The 20,717-nt window shown below is 40.6% G+C and overlaps 2 protein-coding genes across 3 annotated transcripts in view; one reads left to right on the top strand and one right to left on the bottom strand.

Annotated features, from left to right (window-relative positions):
- The window catches only part of LOC108900549 (coiled-coil domain-containing protein 138), a 52,203-nt gene that overhangs the window by 15,547 nt on the left and 15,939 nt on the right, over positions 1-20,717 (bottom strand). The window lies entirely within an intron of this gene.
- Positions 349-19,229, top strand: edar (ectodysplasin A receptor). Its single transcript, XM_051070422.1, has 11 exons — positions 349-407; positions 1,370-1,489; positions 4,730-4,911; positions 6,880-6,965; positions 10,703-10,780; positions 10,934-11,059; positions 11,147-11,221; positions 13,557-13,629; positions 15,422-15,752; positions 15,878-15,941; positions 16,465-19,229. Exons 1-11 carry the CDS (start codon positions 366-368, stop codon positions 16,908-16,910), a joined length of 1,623 nt encoding a protein of 540 aa, XP_050926379.1. The 5' UTR covers positions 349-365; the 3' UTR covers positions 16,911-19,229.

The following is a 20,717-nucleotide window of genomic DNA, read 5'->3' as shown; positions in this document are numbered from 1 at the left end:
TATTAAAACAATGGAGAGAGGATGGAGAGAATTAGTCACGCACTCGTTTACTTTCCCTCCATCATCCTCTGGACTGCAGATGATTTTTAAAAGTCAGTTAGTTTGTTTGGAAAAGCACAAAGTATGCTGGTAAAGCCATAAATACCAGCTGCTACTTATTACAGTGAGCCACTATGACACAATGCCACACACACACACACACACACACACACACACACACACCCCAATACAATACATAGACAAACACAAGCAAATGCTGGTATTGTGCAAACTCTCTCTCTCTCTCTCTCTCTCGCTCTCTCTCGCTCTCTCTCTCTCTCTCTCTCCACACACACACATGCACACATACACAGCTACACACAACAATGATCTCCACTAATCTGACTATCACAGACGAAGAAGTCGGGGTATGATGTTTGTTTTCTTTGCTCTTTGGTTTCTGACAATTAAAATGATGATGCTGATTCTTACCCAGTTGGTTTTACTGAATAAATCAGTCATTATCCACTGCAGTCATTTATCTCTGTTGTTGTTGTTGCAGATGTCGAATGTGGATCATAATGAACTTTTAAATGACTTAAACAGAAACAGGCTCATTTACAAGATGGTGTGTTTTCCCAGTGTTGTAGGAAAAATAGATTGAACATGGGAATGACAATTTAGCAAGTTAATCCACAGACATCAGTCTGCCAGTGACATGTTGGATATGCTTTCATTTTTTTGATGGCATACCATATTTATTACAGAACTGATCAACACTGTCCTATAGCTATCTACACCTCACTTTAATATCAACAAACTCTCCTGAGGCATTTTGATCCAGCCTCCTACATGTACAGATCAATATTGAGTCCAAGTTTTAGTGTGCCTGATGCTGTACTTAAATCCTTTTGCAGAGATATGCCTAATTGCAAAGTGAGAACTCTGGAGGTAGAAGTCTTTTTTTGTGCATTGCATGAGCACAAAGGTTTTATTGAGAGGATTAATGATGTGGAATCTTACCACAAAAATCTGAATATGGAAAACAAGTAAAGGTTATGAGAAGTGATTTAACCTAAATGAATTGTTGGGTTCAGCACTGTCAGTCTCTTGGTATTAGTCTTTTTTAAAATGACATTTAAAAAATTAAAGAATTAGTATTCCCTTCAGAAATGACCGTAGAAGTGCCTTTCAGCAAGACATTTAACCCTCTACTCCAGTATTAGATGAAGTTTGTGAGATGCAAATATTAGAGACTTCTTTTACAGGATGTACTATAAGAGTTTGACTGCATTACTATGAATAAAATGTTACAATATGTTCATCAAAAGTCTTACTTTTGCCTGTTTCTTACTCTCTTCTCCACCTGTCTGTCTTTCTGTCCCTCTAGGTGTGTTGTATGTTTGCTAGTGCAGAGTATTCCAGCTGTGGAGAGTATGAGTTTTTCAACCAGACCAGTAACAGCTGTCAGGCCTGTCCTCAGTGCCAGCCAGGACAAGAGCCGCATATGGTGAGACACATACACACACACACACACACACATACACATATGTACACACATAAATGAAAACCATTCATTTAGGTCATAATCTTGTTTCTTACTATTGCATGTACCTAAACTTTTTGGGTACATTTTAAAACCAGTCATTTCAATGAACTGGAGGAAGAAACTGGGATACAGCTGCCAGTTCAACATCAAATTGCAGCCATTCAAAATCAATAAGTAGCACGACAAACTGACCTTATGAATCAATGTCTCATTTTTCCTCAGACCACCCACAATACACACACAAACACACAGAAGTGCCCACATAGCTGCACAGTGAAGAGTGCCTTAATTCAGATTTCTTTATGGTTTATTGCTCCCATTGATTTCGATGTGAAAGCATGCATGTGACTTGCAGTAGTCGCATAGTGATTTAGCCTCCGTCAGTCAGTCTGCTGACAGCCAAAGAAAACAAAGTGCAGGTAAAAGCTTCAGTGGGTACCCCGGGGTGCCACGCCTTCTTAAGGGAGACAGCTGCACTGAAAGGTGAACAGAATTAATAATAGCCACTCTGAGTCAGTGTAATGTTTTCAGCTGAGAGTTTACTGACTTGCATTGCATTGTATACTGGCCAAATTAGAGCTGCATCAACCTCTAGAAACATGGAGAAATTATTATAATAATATCCCTGAGTTTTTGAAAGTTTAATAAACTGAATAACATAACAATTACATAAATTTTCATAAATATGTATGTTTATGGATATGTATATTTCAATAACATTAAACAATCATAAGGAAAAATAACATGCAAGCTAGAGCAAAAGAAAAAAAAAAGTCAATAGGATTATGTGGGTGAGCTTTGACCAGATCTGACTGATGGTGGCCTGGGAACATGAGGAAACAACCCAACAACTGTCAACAGATTCTGATTTAAAAGTAGCTAAATCATGATTGGTGCATGGAAGTGCGTGACATAACCCTTTTCCGGCCAAGCTTTGCCCACTTCAAACCAGCGAGTAGAGCAGACAAAAACACGAATTAAAAAATCACTCAAGTGCAATAACCAAAACTCTAGCAACTCTATTCACTCTAGCATCTAATTTTGTATTTGTATGGGACCCTGTCATTCAGAGTTAGAAGCTGCAAGGGAAAACTAGTTTTCAGCTCCTTTAAAACAGCTATAATAAATGGATTTATAATAACACTGGATAAAAAGATTACAGTTCATATGAAAAGGCTTGATTGTAGTGATAAAACCACCCAAGAATTGTTATCAAACTCTATAGTCTCCCTCAGCTCTATGAAGTGTTTCAGGGTCTTTTGGTTCACCCTCACTGCTCTCCATGGTGCTGTTTTGCAGACACAGTTAGCAACAGACACAATTAGCAACTAGCTGGTGATCACAGTGGGACATTTAGCTGCTTAAGAGCCAGCCATTTCCCTTAGGTGGTGGGGACCAAAAGCAGACATGTCCTTTGGCTCCATAAAGTAGAATGCATAAAAATCTCATGAAGGTTCCCACTGCGTTTGTTTGTTTTTTCCTTCCTTTCTTACTTCCCTCCTTCCTGCCTTGTGTTCACTGAACTCCCATGTGCTTTAAGTAAACATCCCAACAACGTGTTGTGTTTGAACTTGCAAAGTCAAGTGATCCGCTTGTCTCTCTCTCAAACCTCGACGGCAACGAGCAGCTCAGATCCCTGTCATAAAGCATAATTTAGCCATTTGTGAGCAGCAGAAACATGAGAGAAGAAAGAAGTTTAATCAGTGAGATGAGAGCCCTCTTTGCACTTTCTCCTGCCCGTCTGATCCTCTGGGTGCCACAGTCTGTAATTCATGTGTTCTTCTATACCCCTGAGCTTTCCCTGTATGTGTGTGTGCGTGTATTTCTTGACACCCTTTTTATCATGGGATAACCATAGGGTTTCTCCTCACAACAGAAACTTCAGAGAGTACGTGCCCACACACACACACACACACACACACACACACACACACACACACAGATGCTGCATGATACATCACACGATGAAGATGTTCAAGGCCGCTTTTAATGTGCATCTTGTATCCAGATTGTGTCTGATGTAGCTGGGTTACATTTCCATGCTCGTTTACATGAATGTAAACACTGAAGTCAGACTCATATTTATGATTTCCTAACTTTTATCAAGTGATGAAAGTGTTGGTAAGGTGAAGAAACATTAAAGAGTTGGGTACTGAAGTTTCATGTTGGCTTTCATGATGTTTGAAAGCTGCTCGTCATTAAGGATATATTCCCTAGGGCAACCGTGTGGCCTGGTGGTTTGAGACGTGCACCGCAACTTCCCCGGTTTGATTCCGCCTGGGATGTTCGCTGCATGTCATCACACCCTCTCTCTGTTCCTGCATTTCCCTTCTTTCCCTTCAATGTCAACTCTCAAAATAAAGCCCCCCTCCAAAAAAAAAAGGCTAGAAAATTCCCTGTTTGTTGTGATACCCAAGATTCAAAGAGGCGACAAATGTGCTTTGAAAAGAGAGAAGCTTTCAGTTGGTCTTGAGCTCTGATTTAACGAACAGAAGCGGAGCCATGGTGAGCCTGTGTACAAAAGATCCAACGTGAGGTTTAACCCAAAGCGACAAGATCCTGTCGATAGCCCAGTGCAGTTTTATATCAAACAATCACACAGAGACTTACAGACGTCAAACAGAAGGGAAGCGATATTAGATTTCTTCGGGAGTTAGTCTACTGTAGCCCAAAGCTAGGAGGCATAGGCTTGTTTCAATAGACAGATGAAAGTAAAAGGGAAATGAAAGATGAAAGAGAGGGAGCAAAAAAGAGAAAGAGAGTGTGTTTTCATATGTGTGTGTGTGGCCTGTTGTTCAGCCTCCCCGCTGTGAGGCATTACCATGCAGAGATGGGAGGAGATCAATGCTAGAAGACAGAATGATGAGGTGGTCATTTTAAACACTACCAGGCATGGAGAGCCTGTACATACACACACACACACACACACACACACACACACACACACACCCTCACAAACACAGGGACCTCTGTGACCAATCAGATGTCTCTTTTGTCATTTCAAAACAGTAATGCCAGATTTGCTGAAGATATGGGTGGAAACAGATGTGTGTGTGTGTGTGTGTGTGTGTGTGTGTGTCCATGGCACACACTCACTGGTCTGAGGAGCGTTGAGTTCGTTTAAAATTACATTACATCAAATGCATTTAGTATGGAAAGTACATGTGTCTTTATGAGTATATGTGCCTGTGTGTTTTGCAGACCTGTGGCTACGGCGTGAAGGACGAGGACTTTGCCTGTGTGCCGTGCCCACAGGGGAAATTTTCCAAAGGGAAGTATGAGATTTGCAGACGCCATAAAGACTGTGATGCCTTCTACAAAGCCACGGTGCGCATACCGGGAACTCCGGACAGCGATGCAGAGTGTGGGCCATGTTTACCGGGGTAAACACCACATAAACGTAGACACAAGATTTAAAACTGAACATTGAATATGTAGTTGACACAGAGATACTCTGTGTGGTATTTACATTACACAATATGACTACTACTTTGCATGTGTATCCATACGCTTTAAAGTAGCATGAGTTGACATGTGAACAGACCACCCTGCTGCCATTAAATGAATACGTCCACTCACTCTGGGTGCAAACACACACTAAATCCTAAACTCCTCCATTTGCACATGACAGCTGTGGATGCAACATCTGTCACTTAAAAATATTAGGTCAATAAAGAATGTTTTAAATGTTACCAGACCTTCCTCTCCCTCCCCCCTCCCTAGCGTCCATCAACCCCCCTCCACTGGCTCCTCTGTACAGACTGACTTGCTGTGTCACCAAACTGTGCCTTTCTGACAGCATTCAGCCTGTTGCTTTGGATCTCCTGCTGTGAGGAGTTATTTCTCACATAAATGATTTCTAAAGCAACAGATAGGAGATGGATAGAGATTGCTCTTTTTTTCTGCTGAATAATTTTTCATCTGGTATTTATGATTAAATGTGGGACATATATAATGAGGCAGGTCTTGGAGGAATTGGCATAACTATGAGAGATTCATAATTTGGGGCTATTGGATAACTCTCCCAGTCCAACAGGGAGAACTTAATGTTGAAATCTCCTCCTCCTGTCATCGGTCTGGATGCTGTCCTGCTGCCTTCCAGTTTTCTTGGCTCTCGTTCTCCTTTCACAGGATGTTTTTGCTTTTGATTAGTGTGATTGTTACAGGAATGAGTGTGCTCGGGAACACTGAGTTTGGTTATGTCTATGTCTGACTCTATGTCTGTACTGTATACAGTATGCTGCTCTGTATGTGTGGGTGTTCTACGCCGCAGTTAGCAGAGTCTATACATGTTTGATGCAGAAAAGAACAGGTCTGGACAGTTAAAAAGTTCAGCTGAAGTCTGTAACTCAGCAGAAGAAAAGAGAGAATGAGTCCGTTGTGACAAAAAATGTCAGCACTTTCAAATGATTAATCTTTATGAGCCATGAACACATGGACTCATTGAAAATACTATTATTAATCATACGTGTATCAATTATGTTTTAATAATAAATTTAATAAAGCATTATTGCTAATAATATTAGCATTGTTTTTGTATTTTGACTTACACAATATCAGTGTTACAGCATGTGCAGAAAGTACAAAAGTACATTTTTGTGTCTCCTTATCTTCCAAATATTTTTGCTAAACTCCAGTAACTGTCTAGTAAAACATTGAACACATACTTTTAAATATTGAGTAAAATAAGAATGAATGCTTTACTGTGCATTTACTTAAAAGGATCAAGTATTAAACATTAACCATTTTTAATTGTTATATTATCTCTGAATAAACTCTTGTGGTTTTGTGACGCTGAAGCGTCGCTCAGCACAAGACTGAACCAGTTACTCTGACTGTATCCAGAAGGCACCAGTTACCTGCACGCTGCATACATTATATGTACATACTCATGGATATTCGGCTCATGCTCTCAAGCCTAAATGATTTAATACCACTACCACTCATTCATAGACTCGGGGGCCTTGCCTCCCTCTCTCTTTTCCTCTAATAGACGCTTCATGACTCAGGGCGATATCTGTACCAAGCCATGTTTGGTGCCTTCAGGGCATCAATTATGTACATTTCTTCACTGAGTCAAACTTTTCACCCCAGCTGCTTCCCCATACTTATGCACTGTGTAGGTAAAATATGTCTAGAAGGTAGGGAGGCCTGACATTATTCACACCTGCCATACTCAGTGGTGGTGCTGACTTACAGCCATTAAAAGGAGGATTTTAGGAATCTCTTATGAAGTATTCTTTAAGATTTAAGATTAACAAGACCTGGATGGCTGAGATCCTCCACAGTTACCAGTAAGCCCTAACCAGGTCTTGTGCAGCTACATAGTTGATGTATTTTTTGTCTCCCAGGTATTACATGCTGGAGAACAGACCCAGAAACCTCTATAGGATGGTATGCCACTCCTGCCAGAACGCACCCCGCAACACCAAAGAATGTAAGAGCAACTTCTTCATGCTTTCATTGCTACCTTCCCTTCCTGTTAACATGCAACCTTTCTTCCCAACATCGTCTGTCTGTTCTCTTTTCAACTATGAATTCACCCTTTTTCTTTTTCAACACTTATCTTCACAGCTTTCTCTGTCCAAACACAGACCTGGTTTCGAGATGGATGAAAAGCTACCAAACATTAAAGTTTTCTGTCTATATAGGAGACAGGCTGTCCAAAAGCAGATGTACTACATATTTAAAGCCTGGACTAAGTTTAGGGAAGCAATCAGAGGTCAGTTCTCAGTTCTGCCAGGCCCTCTGGTCACTGACGTCAGCAAGCCTCACTGACGGATACAAAAGAGTTCAACACCCCCCTCTCCTCTTTGGATCGCTGCTTCTCTAGCTTCACAGCTCATCCATAACCTCACTGCCTCGCTTATTACCCCACATACCTGACTGTGTGTGTACAGTGTGTATGCATGTGTGTTATGGCGCCAACTGTTGCTGCAGCCACATCACTGGATGATAATAAATAATTAATTAGTAGTTAATAAACATTTCCTCACACTTGCAAGACAATGCGTAAATGTTGTCAAGTGACATATCCTGGTTTGTCTCATTGTCTTGCGTTGGTCCTCTATGAGTTTAGGCATTTGTTTATTTGTTTGTAAATACCTCTCAAAACCCCAGCAGATGGCAGTCAAGCAAAAACTATGTTTCTGGTAGTTTAAAAAATGTATATTTGCATCTGACAGTGGTGGTAGTGTACACAAGAAAACTGCAACATTATGATAGGTATGTAGGCAAGTTTGATTATTCTGTATCTCTTAAAGCTGCAGAAAGATGAGTATTTTTTTGCAATGCAGGAGCCAAATATTTCCACTGTCCTGTTATTTGCCTTCAGTGCCTTGGTTCAGACGTCACAAACAGATCACAATAATAATCCAAAAATGAGGGAATGTAAGCAAGTCCTGAACATTGTTATTGACGGTCACTGATATATATACTGCTATGGCAATGATATTTATGGGCCCATAATTGCTCAAATTCCCCTTGAGTGTAACTTAAGAGCCTGGAAATGAGTTGTGTTGTTATTTTGTCATATTTAATGAGTGTGTTTTGAAAGACAAAAACCCCAAAAAGCAGCCTGGGCCTGCAGAGGAGAGGGTGTGAAGTAGGAGCAGGAGTAGATGTGTGTGTGTGTATGTGTGTGTATGAATAAACACTTGCATTTCAACAGCACCCTAATTGTTTCTCCCAGGCATGTAAATGAGTGAATGATGCTGTGAAGAAGTGTGAGTAAGAGAGACAGAGTGATTCCAACAAAAACAGCTAATTTGGTGGCTCATTTTATTTTGTCCACAGATTTATCATTCAACACATATATATATTACTTCTGCTTGCTAACTGCCCATGTCTGTTTCAAAAATGAAAAAAACAAACAAACAAACAAACAAAAATGTATCACTATTTCTTATGACAATAACCTGATATGGGTGTAATTACTCTTGCTTTGTATCAGTCAGTAATGGGGATTAAATCTAGAAAAGCAAGCGGTTAGTACAAAACAGTTCTGAAATAAGGTTCATTAGTCTGGATAAAAGATAACGTCACACAGAGCATCTTCTATTTCTGCCAATGTGTTAAATCAGGTTGTGGCACATTTTAATTAAACCCCTTTAGATGAGCCACCTCAACCCTCCAACCCCCACCCAACAGTAAATAAAAAAGGAGCTGAAGGCTGGGAGTTCTACTTGCTCAGGGTGAAGGCAGGCTGACACTCGCCATGTAATCTGTAAATTACCCTGGCTCCTGCCTAGCTCTGTGTGTGTGATAATTAAAACTTCTGTGGGTATGAGAAAGAAAGATGATTAGCGTGTTAGTGCTTGCTGTTGCTACTCTTTGGCAGGCAGACTTTATAAGTCTGTAAGCATCGCTGAAACTTTTAATTTTTATTGTCTTTTGCTGCCACTTGTCCCTTTTCCTGTCTGCTGCCAATACAACTAAATACTTAAAAAAAGATTGTGTTTTTACTGTCCTCAGAAACTTCAGTCTGCACTAACTGTAAGAACAAAGTTATGTGCCTTCGGGGATACCAGATACATGTGGTTTATATCACAATTTAACACAGAAGTATTTATCAGAAGTTAACCTTCGATTCATCCCCGCTTACAGAGGTATCATGATTCTCACCTCAAACAAAAATGCTTTGATTTATTTTTTTATTTTATTTTTTTATCGGTGCTGCTCTGTAATTCTGCTCCTCTCAGTTTGTTTGGACCTGAGTCTCCAGATTGCCCTGCAGAATTATCATTTTGCAGTGTGTGTTCAGCCTTGGAGACATGATTAAGAGATGAAACCGCAAGACGCTAAACAGAATTCCAGTTCAGGCTCATATCCTTATCCAGAGAGTGTAAACACATACCCAGAGTTAATGTCTGCAGCCACAGGGCAATGATATGTGTGTGTGTGGTGTGTGTGTGATGACATGAGTATCTGAGACCACAGGAAGCGGTAGGGCACATGCCAAAGAGGTGTACAGTATATCAACTTGGGGAAATAAAAGACTGATTAAAAGAGCTGATTTATGAGCTGCCAGGCGTTTACAGCTCCATTAAGAGCGAGGAAAAACAGTTGATGAATAATCCAGAAAGAAAGTCAGAGGGGGGAGAAAGGTGGGAGGGGAGCTGGCGGCAATAGGAAGAGAGAAAGAGTCTGGATGGATAATTGCTTCATAGTATCCAACCTTCCCAACATAAGTTTGTCTACTATGGCAGGAGAAGATCTGACAAAGATGAAGTTTAGGACAAACTGCTGTCAGTGCAGATGATTTGCTTTTGTGAAATGTTAATGCTTGCAAAATGGTGTGATGCAACACTATTGGGAAAAAATGTCCATAAAATGCCAAAGCTAACATGCCAAAACCAGTGAATGACGGGATGTTAACTCTGCCAGTAACAAATTGAAACTTCACAGTTTTTATGATGCCTTCCTCTTGGAACAATCTGCAATATATTTCTGTTTTTGGAAATAACTGGTGATGCACTATTCATTTGACTATGAAGGGGATAGTTTGCTTATTCTTCTTCCTCGCCAAGATTTAAATGAGAAGATTGATAATACTGTCACATCTGTACAGTGCATGTGTTACAGCCAGTTAGCTTAGCTTAGCACCATGACTGGAAACAGGGGGAAGCAGCTAGCTGGCTCTGTCAAAATGTAACAAAATCCACCTATAGGCACCTCTGAAGCTCGCTGATTTAGATTTATATCTTGTATAAATGTTATAATATGTTTGCATAACAGGTATATGTTGCTTAAAATGTTACCATGTATTTCAGATTGGGCCAGGCTAGCTGTTTCCACCTGTTTCCAGTCCTTTTGTGCTAAGCTAATCTAACCAGCTGCTGCCAGTAGCTTCATATTTACTGTAAAGACATCATAATAATGTTAATTTCATCTAACTCTTGGCAAGAAAGAAAATAACTACATTTCACAGCAATGAAGGTTTAAATTCATCTCCTGAGTGGTTCACACACACAAACTGTGTGTGGAAAAGTGCATAGAACTGAGGTGAACTAGAAAATCTAAACCGACTACAGGTTAGAATGTGTTTGTTAACCACCTGATAATGGTATTCAGTAGTAACTAAGGTTCTGCCTGTAATAAATGTATGAGCAAACGGGAGAAACATGCACAATTAATGCACTAGGACTGAGGTGTGTGTATGTGTGTGTTTCACAGGCATGCGAAACAGTGGACCAAGAGAAAAACCTCCAATTGACCCGGGCAGCACTACTGTGTTCCCTCACCCGGATAAAGGTATACACACAGACAAGCTTCATCTACCTCCTGTTACCATCCATTAATTATCTGTTGTCTTTGGTCTTTATCGCTTTTTCAAATATACACACACATTCAAACTGAAAACACTCAAAACATTACAAACTGTGCATCACTGGCTCCATGTTCCAGGTTCAAATGGACAGGGTCACCTAGCGACGGCTCTAATTATCGCCATGTCAACCATCTTCATCATGGCCATCGCCATCGTCCTCATTATCATGTTTTACATCCTCAAGACCAAACCGAGCGGCCAGGGTGAGACACTAACACACTCACATACACAATCTCATCTTAAAGGTTGGCGTTTGTGTTTAATGATGTTCCGTGTGTGCGTCTGTGCAGCATGTTGTTCCGGACAAGTTGTGAAGGCAGTGGAGGCTCAGACCAACAAACAGGAAGACAAGAAAGATGTCCCTGGTGAGACATGATGCATGCACACACACACACACACACACACACACACACACACACACGTACACCCACTTCTTAATGGCCCCGTTTGGTGTCTCAGACAAACTGACTCAATTCCACTTCCTAATAGTAAAAGCAATGAATTTATTGACAGGCACATTAGTGTCCTGGCCATGAGCGTTATCCTTGTTTTCATTATATTCTCAATGTAATGTTAACATGAAACATAAGTAATCTTGTTACTCATATCCTTGTATACATGATCCTAACATTATCCATCTTTTTGGCCATATGCATGGGTACAGGCATGCTTACTCCATCTAGCATATCCAGGTTTCTCAGGACCATAATAAGGGCTGAGATCCAGGTCTCTGGAAACAAGTTGTGAGATTTAAATGCAAAAACATAATACTTTGTGAGTAGGTGAGGAACTCACTGTTTGAGCCATTAATGTTACTTTAATCTCTCAGAGGACTACACATTAAAACTGTCGGACACAAATTTAATTCTTAAACCATGGGACACAGTACTTTGATATCACACAGAATACATACTCTAAGATATTTCTTCTGTAATTCAGAAAGTTTAAAAGGATATACTGAAATAGTTCCTTATGACCTGAAAAAAAAACCCAAAACAAAAATAAAATGCAGAAACAAAGTAAAGCATGAAAAAACAATTATTCTGTGACATTAGAGACTCTTTATGTACAGACCATCTGTTTTTTCTTCTCTACCATTGTCAGTGTTTTCATATCTGTAAAAATAAACAGTCACTGATCATTACCATGTTTCCGTAAACCCCACGCGCACATTGCAGTTCCTAAAGAAGAGCCTACAAAACATAGACTCAATAACAGATGCAGTTTAAACTTAGACTACTTAAGAATACACTACTAATAGAACAAAGGCACACGAAGCTACATAATTATAGTCACAAGACAAACTGTAATTAATTTTTTTCTTACTCTCAGCTTTACCGACTATAAAATTACTCCAAAATAAAAACAGTGACACAGCACACAATTTGCGTGACAGCCAGTTGAGCCATAAACACATATTGCCCAGTGGTGATTAGAGCAACACAGTATATAATTTTACTGAGTCCTGTAGCAAAATCCTTCCTAACCTTGATTCAGGTAACTGCACGACTGGCTTATGTTAAGCCCAAACACCGTGTGTTATCTGTGGTCAAGCCTACGTCTATAAAATTGCCCTACAACACCCCGTGCAATGCTCATCACATCTGTATTAGTTATGTAACAAATCATATCATCTCATCAAATCTAACTGAATCACATCTAAATGTTAAAACAGTGTTAGCTCCAGTGTGTCAGTGTAGTATGAATGTGCAAATGATCTTTAGTGTGATTTTTACAAAAGCAAGTGTGTGCTTGTGCATTTTGTGTGTGTGTGTGTGTGTGTGTGTGTGTGTGAAGGTTGACAGACCTGCAGTATGATGAATACATCATGGTGGAATGTGAAGCCTCCAAAGCTAAAGCCATACATTGCTTTAGGCGCCATTTCTTCTGACAATAATGCTCTGTTCAATTTCATTCCCAGACTGACTGACTAACCACTTACACGTGGTGTAGATGAGAACACACACATACACACACACTTACTGTATCTGCGGCCACAAACACATTATGTGGTGTGACTAGGTTGCTAAATTAACAATGTAATGGCAAAAAAAACATGATAGGGTGGTTTTAAGTATGAATTTTTTAAGTATAAAAAATAAATATCTGCATTGTTACTGAATGTTGAGTTATCATTAGTGTGTGTGTGTGTGTGTCACTGTGAATGAATTTGGGTTGACTAGTGTGTGTATGTGGGAGAGAAGCCCATTGCTTGGAGCTCTACCGGAGCTAGCTGTCACTCATGTAGACACTGACTTAATAAGGCTGTGAGATGAAAGACACAGATGCTTAAATTCACACACACCCCTCTCTGTTTTTCTCTGTCTCACACACACACACAGACACAGCATTTGTTCCACTTAGGTATTCACTCATTACGCTGTCTATCCCCATCAGTGTCTGTGATGTAAGTGTAATTTAACATAATAGTCACTGTAATCATTTTATACATCGTTCCAACTGTAGTTCCTCTGTTCATGGTAAAAATCCTTTTAGCCTCAGGAATCTGTTCTCTTGTGTGTGCGTCAACTCATGCCAGCATCTATTGAAAAAAGAGGATTTAATCCGGTCTTTATTAGCAACAAAAGTCCACAAAGTAGGCATTAACATTACTAAACTTCTCGCTCTGTTAGATATATTTGAATTTGTGAGAAAAAAAAACACCTGTAAATCTGTATGTCCTCTCATTTTCTCGCTTAGACAATGTCGTGATCTACTCCGAAAAAGACGAGTTTGACAAACTAAAAGCCCCTCCTCAGAAGGCGGTTAAAAGGTGAGAGACGTCTGCTGTTTCACAAACAACTGCACCCTTTCTAATAACTTTTTCTTCTCTAGCCTTAACCCCAGTCATGTTTTAATTAATCCACTGAGGTTTGGGAGGGATTTACGACTGTTACAAAGATGTGTTCCCATTTTCTCTTCAAAAATGTTCAGATTGTACGACCAACCCATTTTGTGTTGTTTTTCAGTTCACCACAACTGCCTCTAATTCACAAACAACAAGCATTTTAATATGATAAAAATAACAATGATTCAGTCATCGGTTTTAATGCTATGGCTAAATTGTGTATGTGTACAGTATATATATTGTTTATATCTTGGATATATCAGTATTATACTGTATATATATATGGTATGTTTGTTAAACCCAATTGTATCCTGATCTTTGAGTGTGTTATGGGTGTGTGTTTCCATTTGTATGCGGCGACACAGAGACGCTGCACAAAAGAAAGAAGCTTTTATCATTTTCTCAGCATCTGCCCGTAATTAAGCCACCACAGAACAAGTCACTGCAGTAGTAGTATCATTGCTGCTGGCCTTTTTTTTTTTCCTTTCTTGCTATGTGTGTAGTGTGTGTGTGTGTGTGTGTGTGTGTGAGTAAGGTATGTTAAAAGCAAGTTCAGTTGAGGCTTTTTTTTGTTTTCAATGAAGCAGACAGCCATTATGTGGCTTTGGAGCAGGCAAAGAGGTGGGTTTTTTGGGGTGTGTGTGTGTGAGGTGTAGGATAGATGAGCCCTGAAGCCTAGCAAACACTGACAGACAGACAGAGGGGGTAGTTGTCAGAGTGGATAGGGGTATTTATTCCAGGTTTCACCTAAAACCACCACCAGGTGAAAGCATGTCCTGGCAGACAACAAAAGGACAACAGTTTTCTCACCTTCATCTTTCTGCATACATTTCATCCCCCATGTGCAGACAATGCTGCTTTATAGGCACCAGTGGCTAATATACAGAGGAAGTGTGGAAATACATGATAGCATACAGTAAGGTACAGCGCTGCACACAAAACTACAGTAAGCATTTGTGCACAAATGTGTGCTTAGATTCGTTCACTGTTCCAATAGACAGAAGGGGTATAAATTAGACAATAGGTGAGATACACACACACACTCTTCAGCATCAATAGCAATAAACAGTGTGGTACAGCAGCATGCCAAAGGATGTGCTAACTCACTGCTGTAGCTGCCAGTGTGGGTGTTAGATGTCCGGGAAACAATGCCATTTTGTGTGTGTGTGAGTGTGTGTGTGTCTGTGTGTGTGTGTGTAGAGGAAAAGAGCGTGGGACTGCGAAACAATGGCATTCTCTGTCAACAAGGTGCTTTTGCGAGAAAATCCTGAGCAGGCACCGAGAGGGAGAGGATAGGTAATAAACTGATATTACATGGTATCATGTTGTAAAGCGCGGGGCTATTTCAGTCAATCACAGGAACAGCTTAGAAACATCAGCACCAATGGCAACAAAGCAACAGTATTTTTCTACAACCCATTTTCATTGGTCAAAGTTCCCGTTAAATTTGTGCATTCTCTGTGCATTAGCTGTCACCATCACCGTTAACTATATGAGTATAAAATCAGATCTATATATACTGCAGATTACTGGAACCAGAATTAGTATGTGACAAAATCCACCTACCAGCACATATAAAGCTCATTTAATTAAATTCAATTCAATTTTATTTATGTAGTGTAGAATCATAACAAAAGTCATCTCTTAGCTCCTGGCCAAGAAATAACATACCAGAGAATATGTGCACATGTTCAAATATGTGTCTTTGTGTGTGCAGTGAAAATGACGCGTCATCAGAGAACGAGCAGCTGTTGAGCCGCAGCATCGACAGTGACGAGGAGGCAGCGTCGGAGAAACAGGGATCGGCCGACACCAGCAGCCCCAACCCCAACCTGGGCCTCGTCAACCTGGGCAACAAGCCCGACCTCTGCCTGCTCTCTCTCGGGTTGCTGGAGAGCGACCATGCCTGCAACGGGACCCCCGCCATCACAGCTGGCCAGGCCAACAACATCCCGAGCCCCAACCACATTGGCAATGTCAACCACATTGCCAGCACTAATCACATCAGCAGTGTGAACGCAATCAATAACAACAATAAAACCCCAGGGGTAGGGAAGGAGGAGCTTTTAAAGATGTTACTGCAGTAAAAAATATGATTATGAACAGATCCTCAGTTCAGTATCATCTGGAAATCACAAAGAGCCGTTTTTTGTGTTTTTTTTTTACCACACAGATGCTACAGAGTCGAAGGAAAAAGATCCTGGATCTATATGCCAGAGCCTGCAATGTGACAGAGGGTGAGTGTGTCGCACAGGAAAATCTTACAGAGCCTTGTAATTAAGAACTTATTTCTGCCTATACCTAGGAGACATTTCACTTTTCCTGGTGAAGAGGAACTCTTTTTATAGACTGTGTTGAAAGGAGAAATTATATTGACTGTCAATTTCAAGAAAATCACCTCAGGAAGTGAAAGTGCATCTGAAAGAAGTCACATACCACATTACACTGACTTATTTTCCACAAGTAAACAAGAATCCAACTCAAGTGACAGTCCAGTGACAAAATTACTTATAAATGAATAAATAATAAAGGTGTGGGCATGTATTGATTTAAAAAATAATTTCACCCTAATACTTAAAATTGCATCTTTTTAGACTTATCGTATTTCAGTGGACCAAAGTGGTGGACTGACCAACACACCAACATTTCTAGCCCTAGAACAACGCCAATGGCACAGCTCAAAATTTAAGCCAAATCTTTACGCAGCAGACTATGTTAGTGTAATATTCAGTCAGTTCTAACACTCCTGTCCCTCTCCAGGCCTGAGCCCCACAGAGCTTCCCTTCGACTGTCTGGAGAAGGCCAGCCGCATGCTGAGCTCCTCCTACAGCAGCGAGGCAGCCGTGGTGAAGACGTGGAGGCACCTGGCTGAGAGTTTCGGCCTGAAGCGCGACGAGATCGGTGGCATGAGTGATGGCCTGCAGCTCTTCGAGAGGGTGAGCACGGCGGGCTACAGCATCCCAGACCTCCTGAGCCGCCTGGTACAGATCGAGAGGCTGGACGCCGTGGAGTCACTCTGCTCTGATGTGCTAGGCAGCAGTGAGATGGCAGGCAGTGGCCGGACGGCAAGGCATCAGCAGTTTTCACAGCCAGCTGGTCTGTCCATCCCCGTACTCATCCCCCTCCCAGCGCTGTGCCAGTGTCTAGATATGTGGCGTAGCGGAGACTTCAGAGACTTGGATACCTTACAGTATACATGTATGTAGGGACAGATACTGCGCTGACAAGGAGGACAGCACATATACAGTATACACATTACCCCCATTACATGAAGAATGTCAGTGGACCTTTCCAGGCACATGACCTTTTTTGTCTTTCTAAAGTGCTACCGAGTTTGGGAAAACAAAAACAATTCAGATGATTCTCTAGTTTGGTGATGCAGATATTTTCGATCTGTGAGAACAAAATAATCAGAATTTGTTTGTATTTTATGAGATTTTTGCCTTTCTCAAATTTTACTGTGCGCTGGACGCAATAACATTTAAAGAAAAAGCAAAATTTAGTAAGCAGTTTTAAAAAATCACATAAAAAGAAAACAATAATGTGCAGCATTTGCCAACTAAGTGCCTTTCTCATAGGCACACCGGTTTAACAGTGTGATTTAAGTGGGAGGAATGAGGATGCCTTCTTAGCTGTCCTCTCCCAGAACTTTCTTCTTCATCCCGCTGCTGACATAGCTAGATGTTTGCATCCATATACAGGAAGCGACCCAGTTTGATCACAGCATCAGTTAACATTCATGACTGCGTCTTTGGCTGTTCTGTCATCATATAGGAGAGACAAGAAGATACGAGCCCTCTACTTAGAATGCCCAGCTGGAAATGCTAAAACATTGTTCAGCTCGGCTTTCATCTGGTAAACACTGCTCGTGATCTTTGGGCATTTCGGGACAGCTCTGTGTCTCTTGCTGAATCGTGATGTTACCAGACACATCTATAGTCAAGAGTAGAAAATGATATTTAATTTATTCATTTTTAAGGAATTATCTGAGGACCACGTTGTCCATACGCATATCTAAATGCTCTTTCGAGTGTCAATCGGCATACAGTTCATGAGCATAGCATTACTCTGCTGCCTGTGCTCTGCCTAAACACAGTATGTAAATCCACTTTTCACAACTTTAACACGCACAGACCAACATGCTCTCTTGCTACAACGACTTCCTCAGCAGCGACCCAGTCTGTGACCCCCTCCTCCCCTTAATAATTCTTCCTCTCCCCCACTTACTCCCCTTTTACCCCAGTGCTGCGGTCTAGAGCTGCCGCCAGTCCTAATTATTTGGCGTGTGGCTCGCCGGGCCCCTAATAGGCTGAAGTGTTGTGGTTTACAGAGCGGGTGCAAAGTGCCTGTGATTTCCAGCACCCAATTAAGCATTTAGGGCCACTTAACCACTGAAAGACCAGTGGAAAAGCTGTAAAAACCCTGCATTAAAAAGAGAGATGCCACAGCAGAGGCATGACTAACTGCCCCCAGGGTTGCTGCACTGTGAACGGTGCAAGAATGCAGCCAGTCGCGGTGGAAGCAGTGCTACAGTCGTCTTATAACGTCTGATCTTGCTCAGCTTTGTGGTCGGCTCAGTCATGCCCAGACAGGATTTAAGCTCCCCTCAACCCTATGGGACCAATATAGCAAATGAGAACAATATGCAGTTGTGTGGGTTGTCCACTCCTGTAAAGCAGCTGAAGCCAGTTTAGTATTGTACGTACAGAGACTGAGGGTGGCTCCAGTAAGTATCAGGCTAAACTTTGTGAAGAGCGTCACAGTGATCCTCATTTTAGCTCCATTAAAAGTGATGATGTTAACAGATAAGATGCTGCAGGTCAATGTCCTGCTTTCTATAGTGGTTAAGCTTAAAAACTCAGCAATAAGCTCCAAAATTCTACTTAAACAAGCAATGCCAGGGCTAGCTTTGATCTCATTTCTTGGGAACTGATCTTTATCTTATGCCTGATGTTGTTAGCATAATGTCCCGCGACTGATCTGCACAGACTCGAACACATCACCTGCTGCCAAGTTCTCTTTCCACTGCTTCTTGTTCATATTTTACAGTGTATTGTAAACTCTGGGGCTGGACCCCAGTACTTTAAATTAATTAATGTGCATGTTTATCAAGCATGTATTCATATTTTATTTACTTTAAGATCTCTTGTCAAAGCAGATAAAAAGCTCACATTAAATGTAACTGCCTTCTTCATCAGATCCAGATCAATTCAAAACAGGTTTAACTAGTTATTTTTATTATGTTTTACGCTGTTGAACTTTTGTAAATAATCTAATTGCTGGACTGAATTGAAATGACATGGATCCAAGTCCTGTTTTTAGGCAGGCAAAATCTTGTCTGACATGTATTATGCTGATAGGGTGATATACAGAAGCTGAACATGGATTACTTACCTCAGTAGCACATACATAGTAGAACGTGTAGAAACACACACAAACTCATCACAGAACCAAAGTATAACTGTATATATAACTTATTATTGTACATAATGTATACATTAATAAAGATGTAATGCAAAATGGTTTTGTATTCAATTTTTGTTTGAGACAAGTTACTGTGGATCGGACCCTCAGGACTCACGTGAGTGTGGAACAAATGGGTTAGCAGAAGTATTATTATAAGACCTTTCATATATTGCATAAGTACACTGTTATAGAGTCTACAGCCATGTTAGCAGCTCTGCGAGGCTGTATTTAGGCTCAGTGCTGCTCTGAGCTTAACATTTAAGTCACCATCTTAGTTTAGAGTCTTAGCCTGCTAGCTTGTCAATTAGCGCTGAACACATCCAATCGATCCAATCATTTATGATACATTTTACTCAAAAGCAAAAAAAACGTCAACCTCATGGCAGTGCTGGAGAAAAACTGAGGGCACCACGAATGTCTGCACAAAATTTAGTACTCATCCATCCAATAGTTGTTGAGATATTTCAGGTTGGACTAAAAAGTCTTGAAAAAATAATGTAATTATGGCAATAAATTAAAACTATAAGCTAAGTCTGTTTATCTGACAAAAAAAGAGTATTTTTCAAACATATTTAGCGTTGACTAATGGAACAATTAACAAAAGAAAGAATTAGAACTTGGAAAATGTTTTTTTTTATCAGTGTTTCTTCAAGGTCTTTCTGTACAACCACCACCAGCCTTCAGTAATGATTAAATCTAGATACATGAGCCATATATATCACATCAGAGGTTAATGTCACTGATATGCAGTACAGTAAATGACCTCATGTAGTGATCCATCACAGACTGTTATTTGTCAACCATTACATCAGACACTGACACAGTCGGCAGACACCAAATGGAAAATTGCTAATCACAACATTTTCCAGTTCATTCAAAACTCCAACACTTAATTACGGGTCATTAAATGTGACATATTAACTAGATGGTTCATCAAATGAAAGATGATTTCATTGGAAAAAGACTGTAGGACAAGATTAGTACACCATAAGTTCATTCAGGCATCAGTTCTCGCCCTTAAATGTACTTTCATCTCTTTGACTGGCTTGCTACTGCAAGTCAAGAGGCCAAACTACCTCTCCCTTTCAAATTAAACACAACACCTTGTTTCTTTTTATTGTATAACATTACTTGTATGAAGGTTTCTTAGCCACTGCAGTTGTCACCTCTGCAAACAACTCTATCATAAGACTTTCACTCTGTATGGGTATGTGTTTGTGCCAAGATTCCCAAGGCCCTAGCTAAACAATTAGGTGTGTATGTGCTGGCTGGGGATCTTGTCTGATTCATGGAAGGCCTGTCTGGCAGTGGAAATGCCAGTGATGCTGCTGTGGGGCATCAGGGCAGCATTGAGGTCTCTCTCTCATTATGTTTCAAACTTTCAAAATTGCCAACAAAGAAATCATCCCCACTTGAGGAGCTTCTTAGTCTGATAACATACATACACATACACACACACTGAGTAGGTACACACATGAATGCAGAAGTGAGTGTGTCTTCAGGGGCTGTTTCTGCGTTGTAAGCGCTTGGCTTGGCTTGACTTTAAA

The sequence above is a fragment of the Lates calcarifer genome, linkage group LG1, assembly GCF_001640805.2.
Source record: "Lates calcarifer isolate ASB-BC8 linkage group LG1, TLL_Latcal_v3, whole genome shotgun sequence".
Taxonomy (NCBI): Eukaryota; Metazoa; Chordata; class Actinopteri; family Centropomidae; genus Lates; species Lates calcarifer.
The sequence above is the reverse complement of the archived record's forward strand: the minus strand, read 5'-3'. Positions and strand labels throughout refer to the sequence as shown.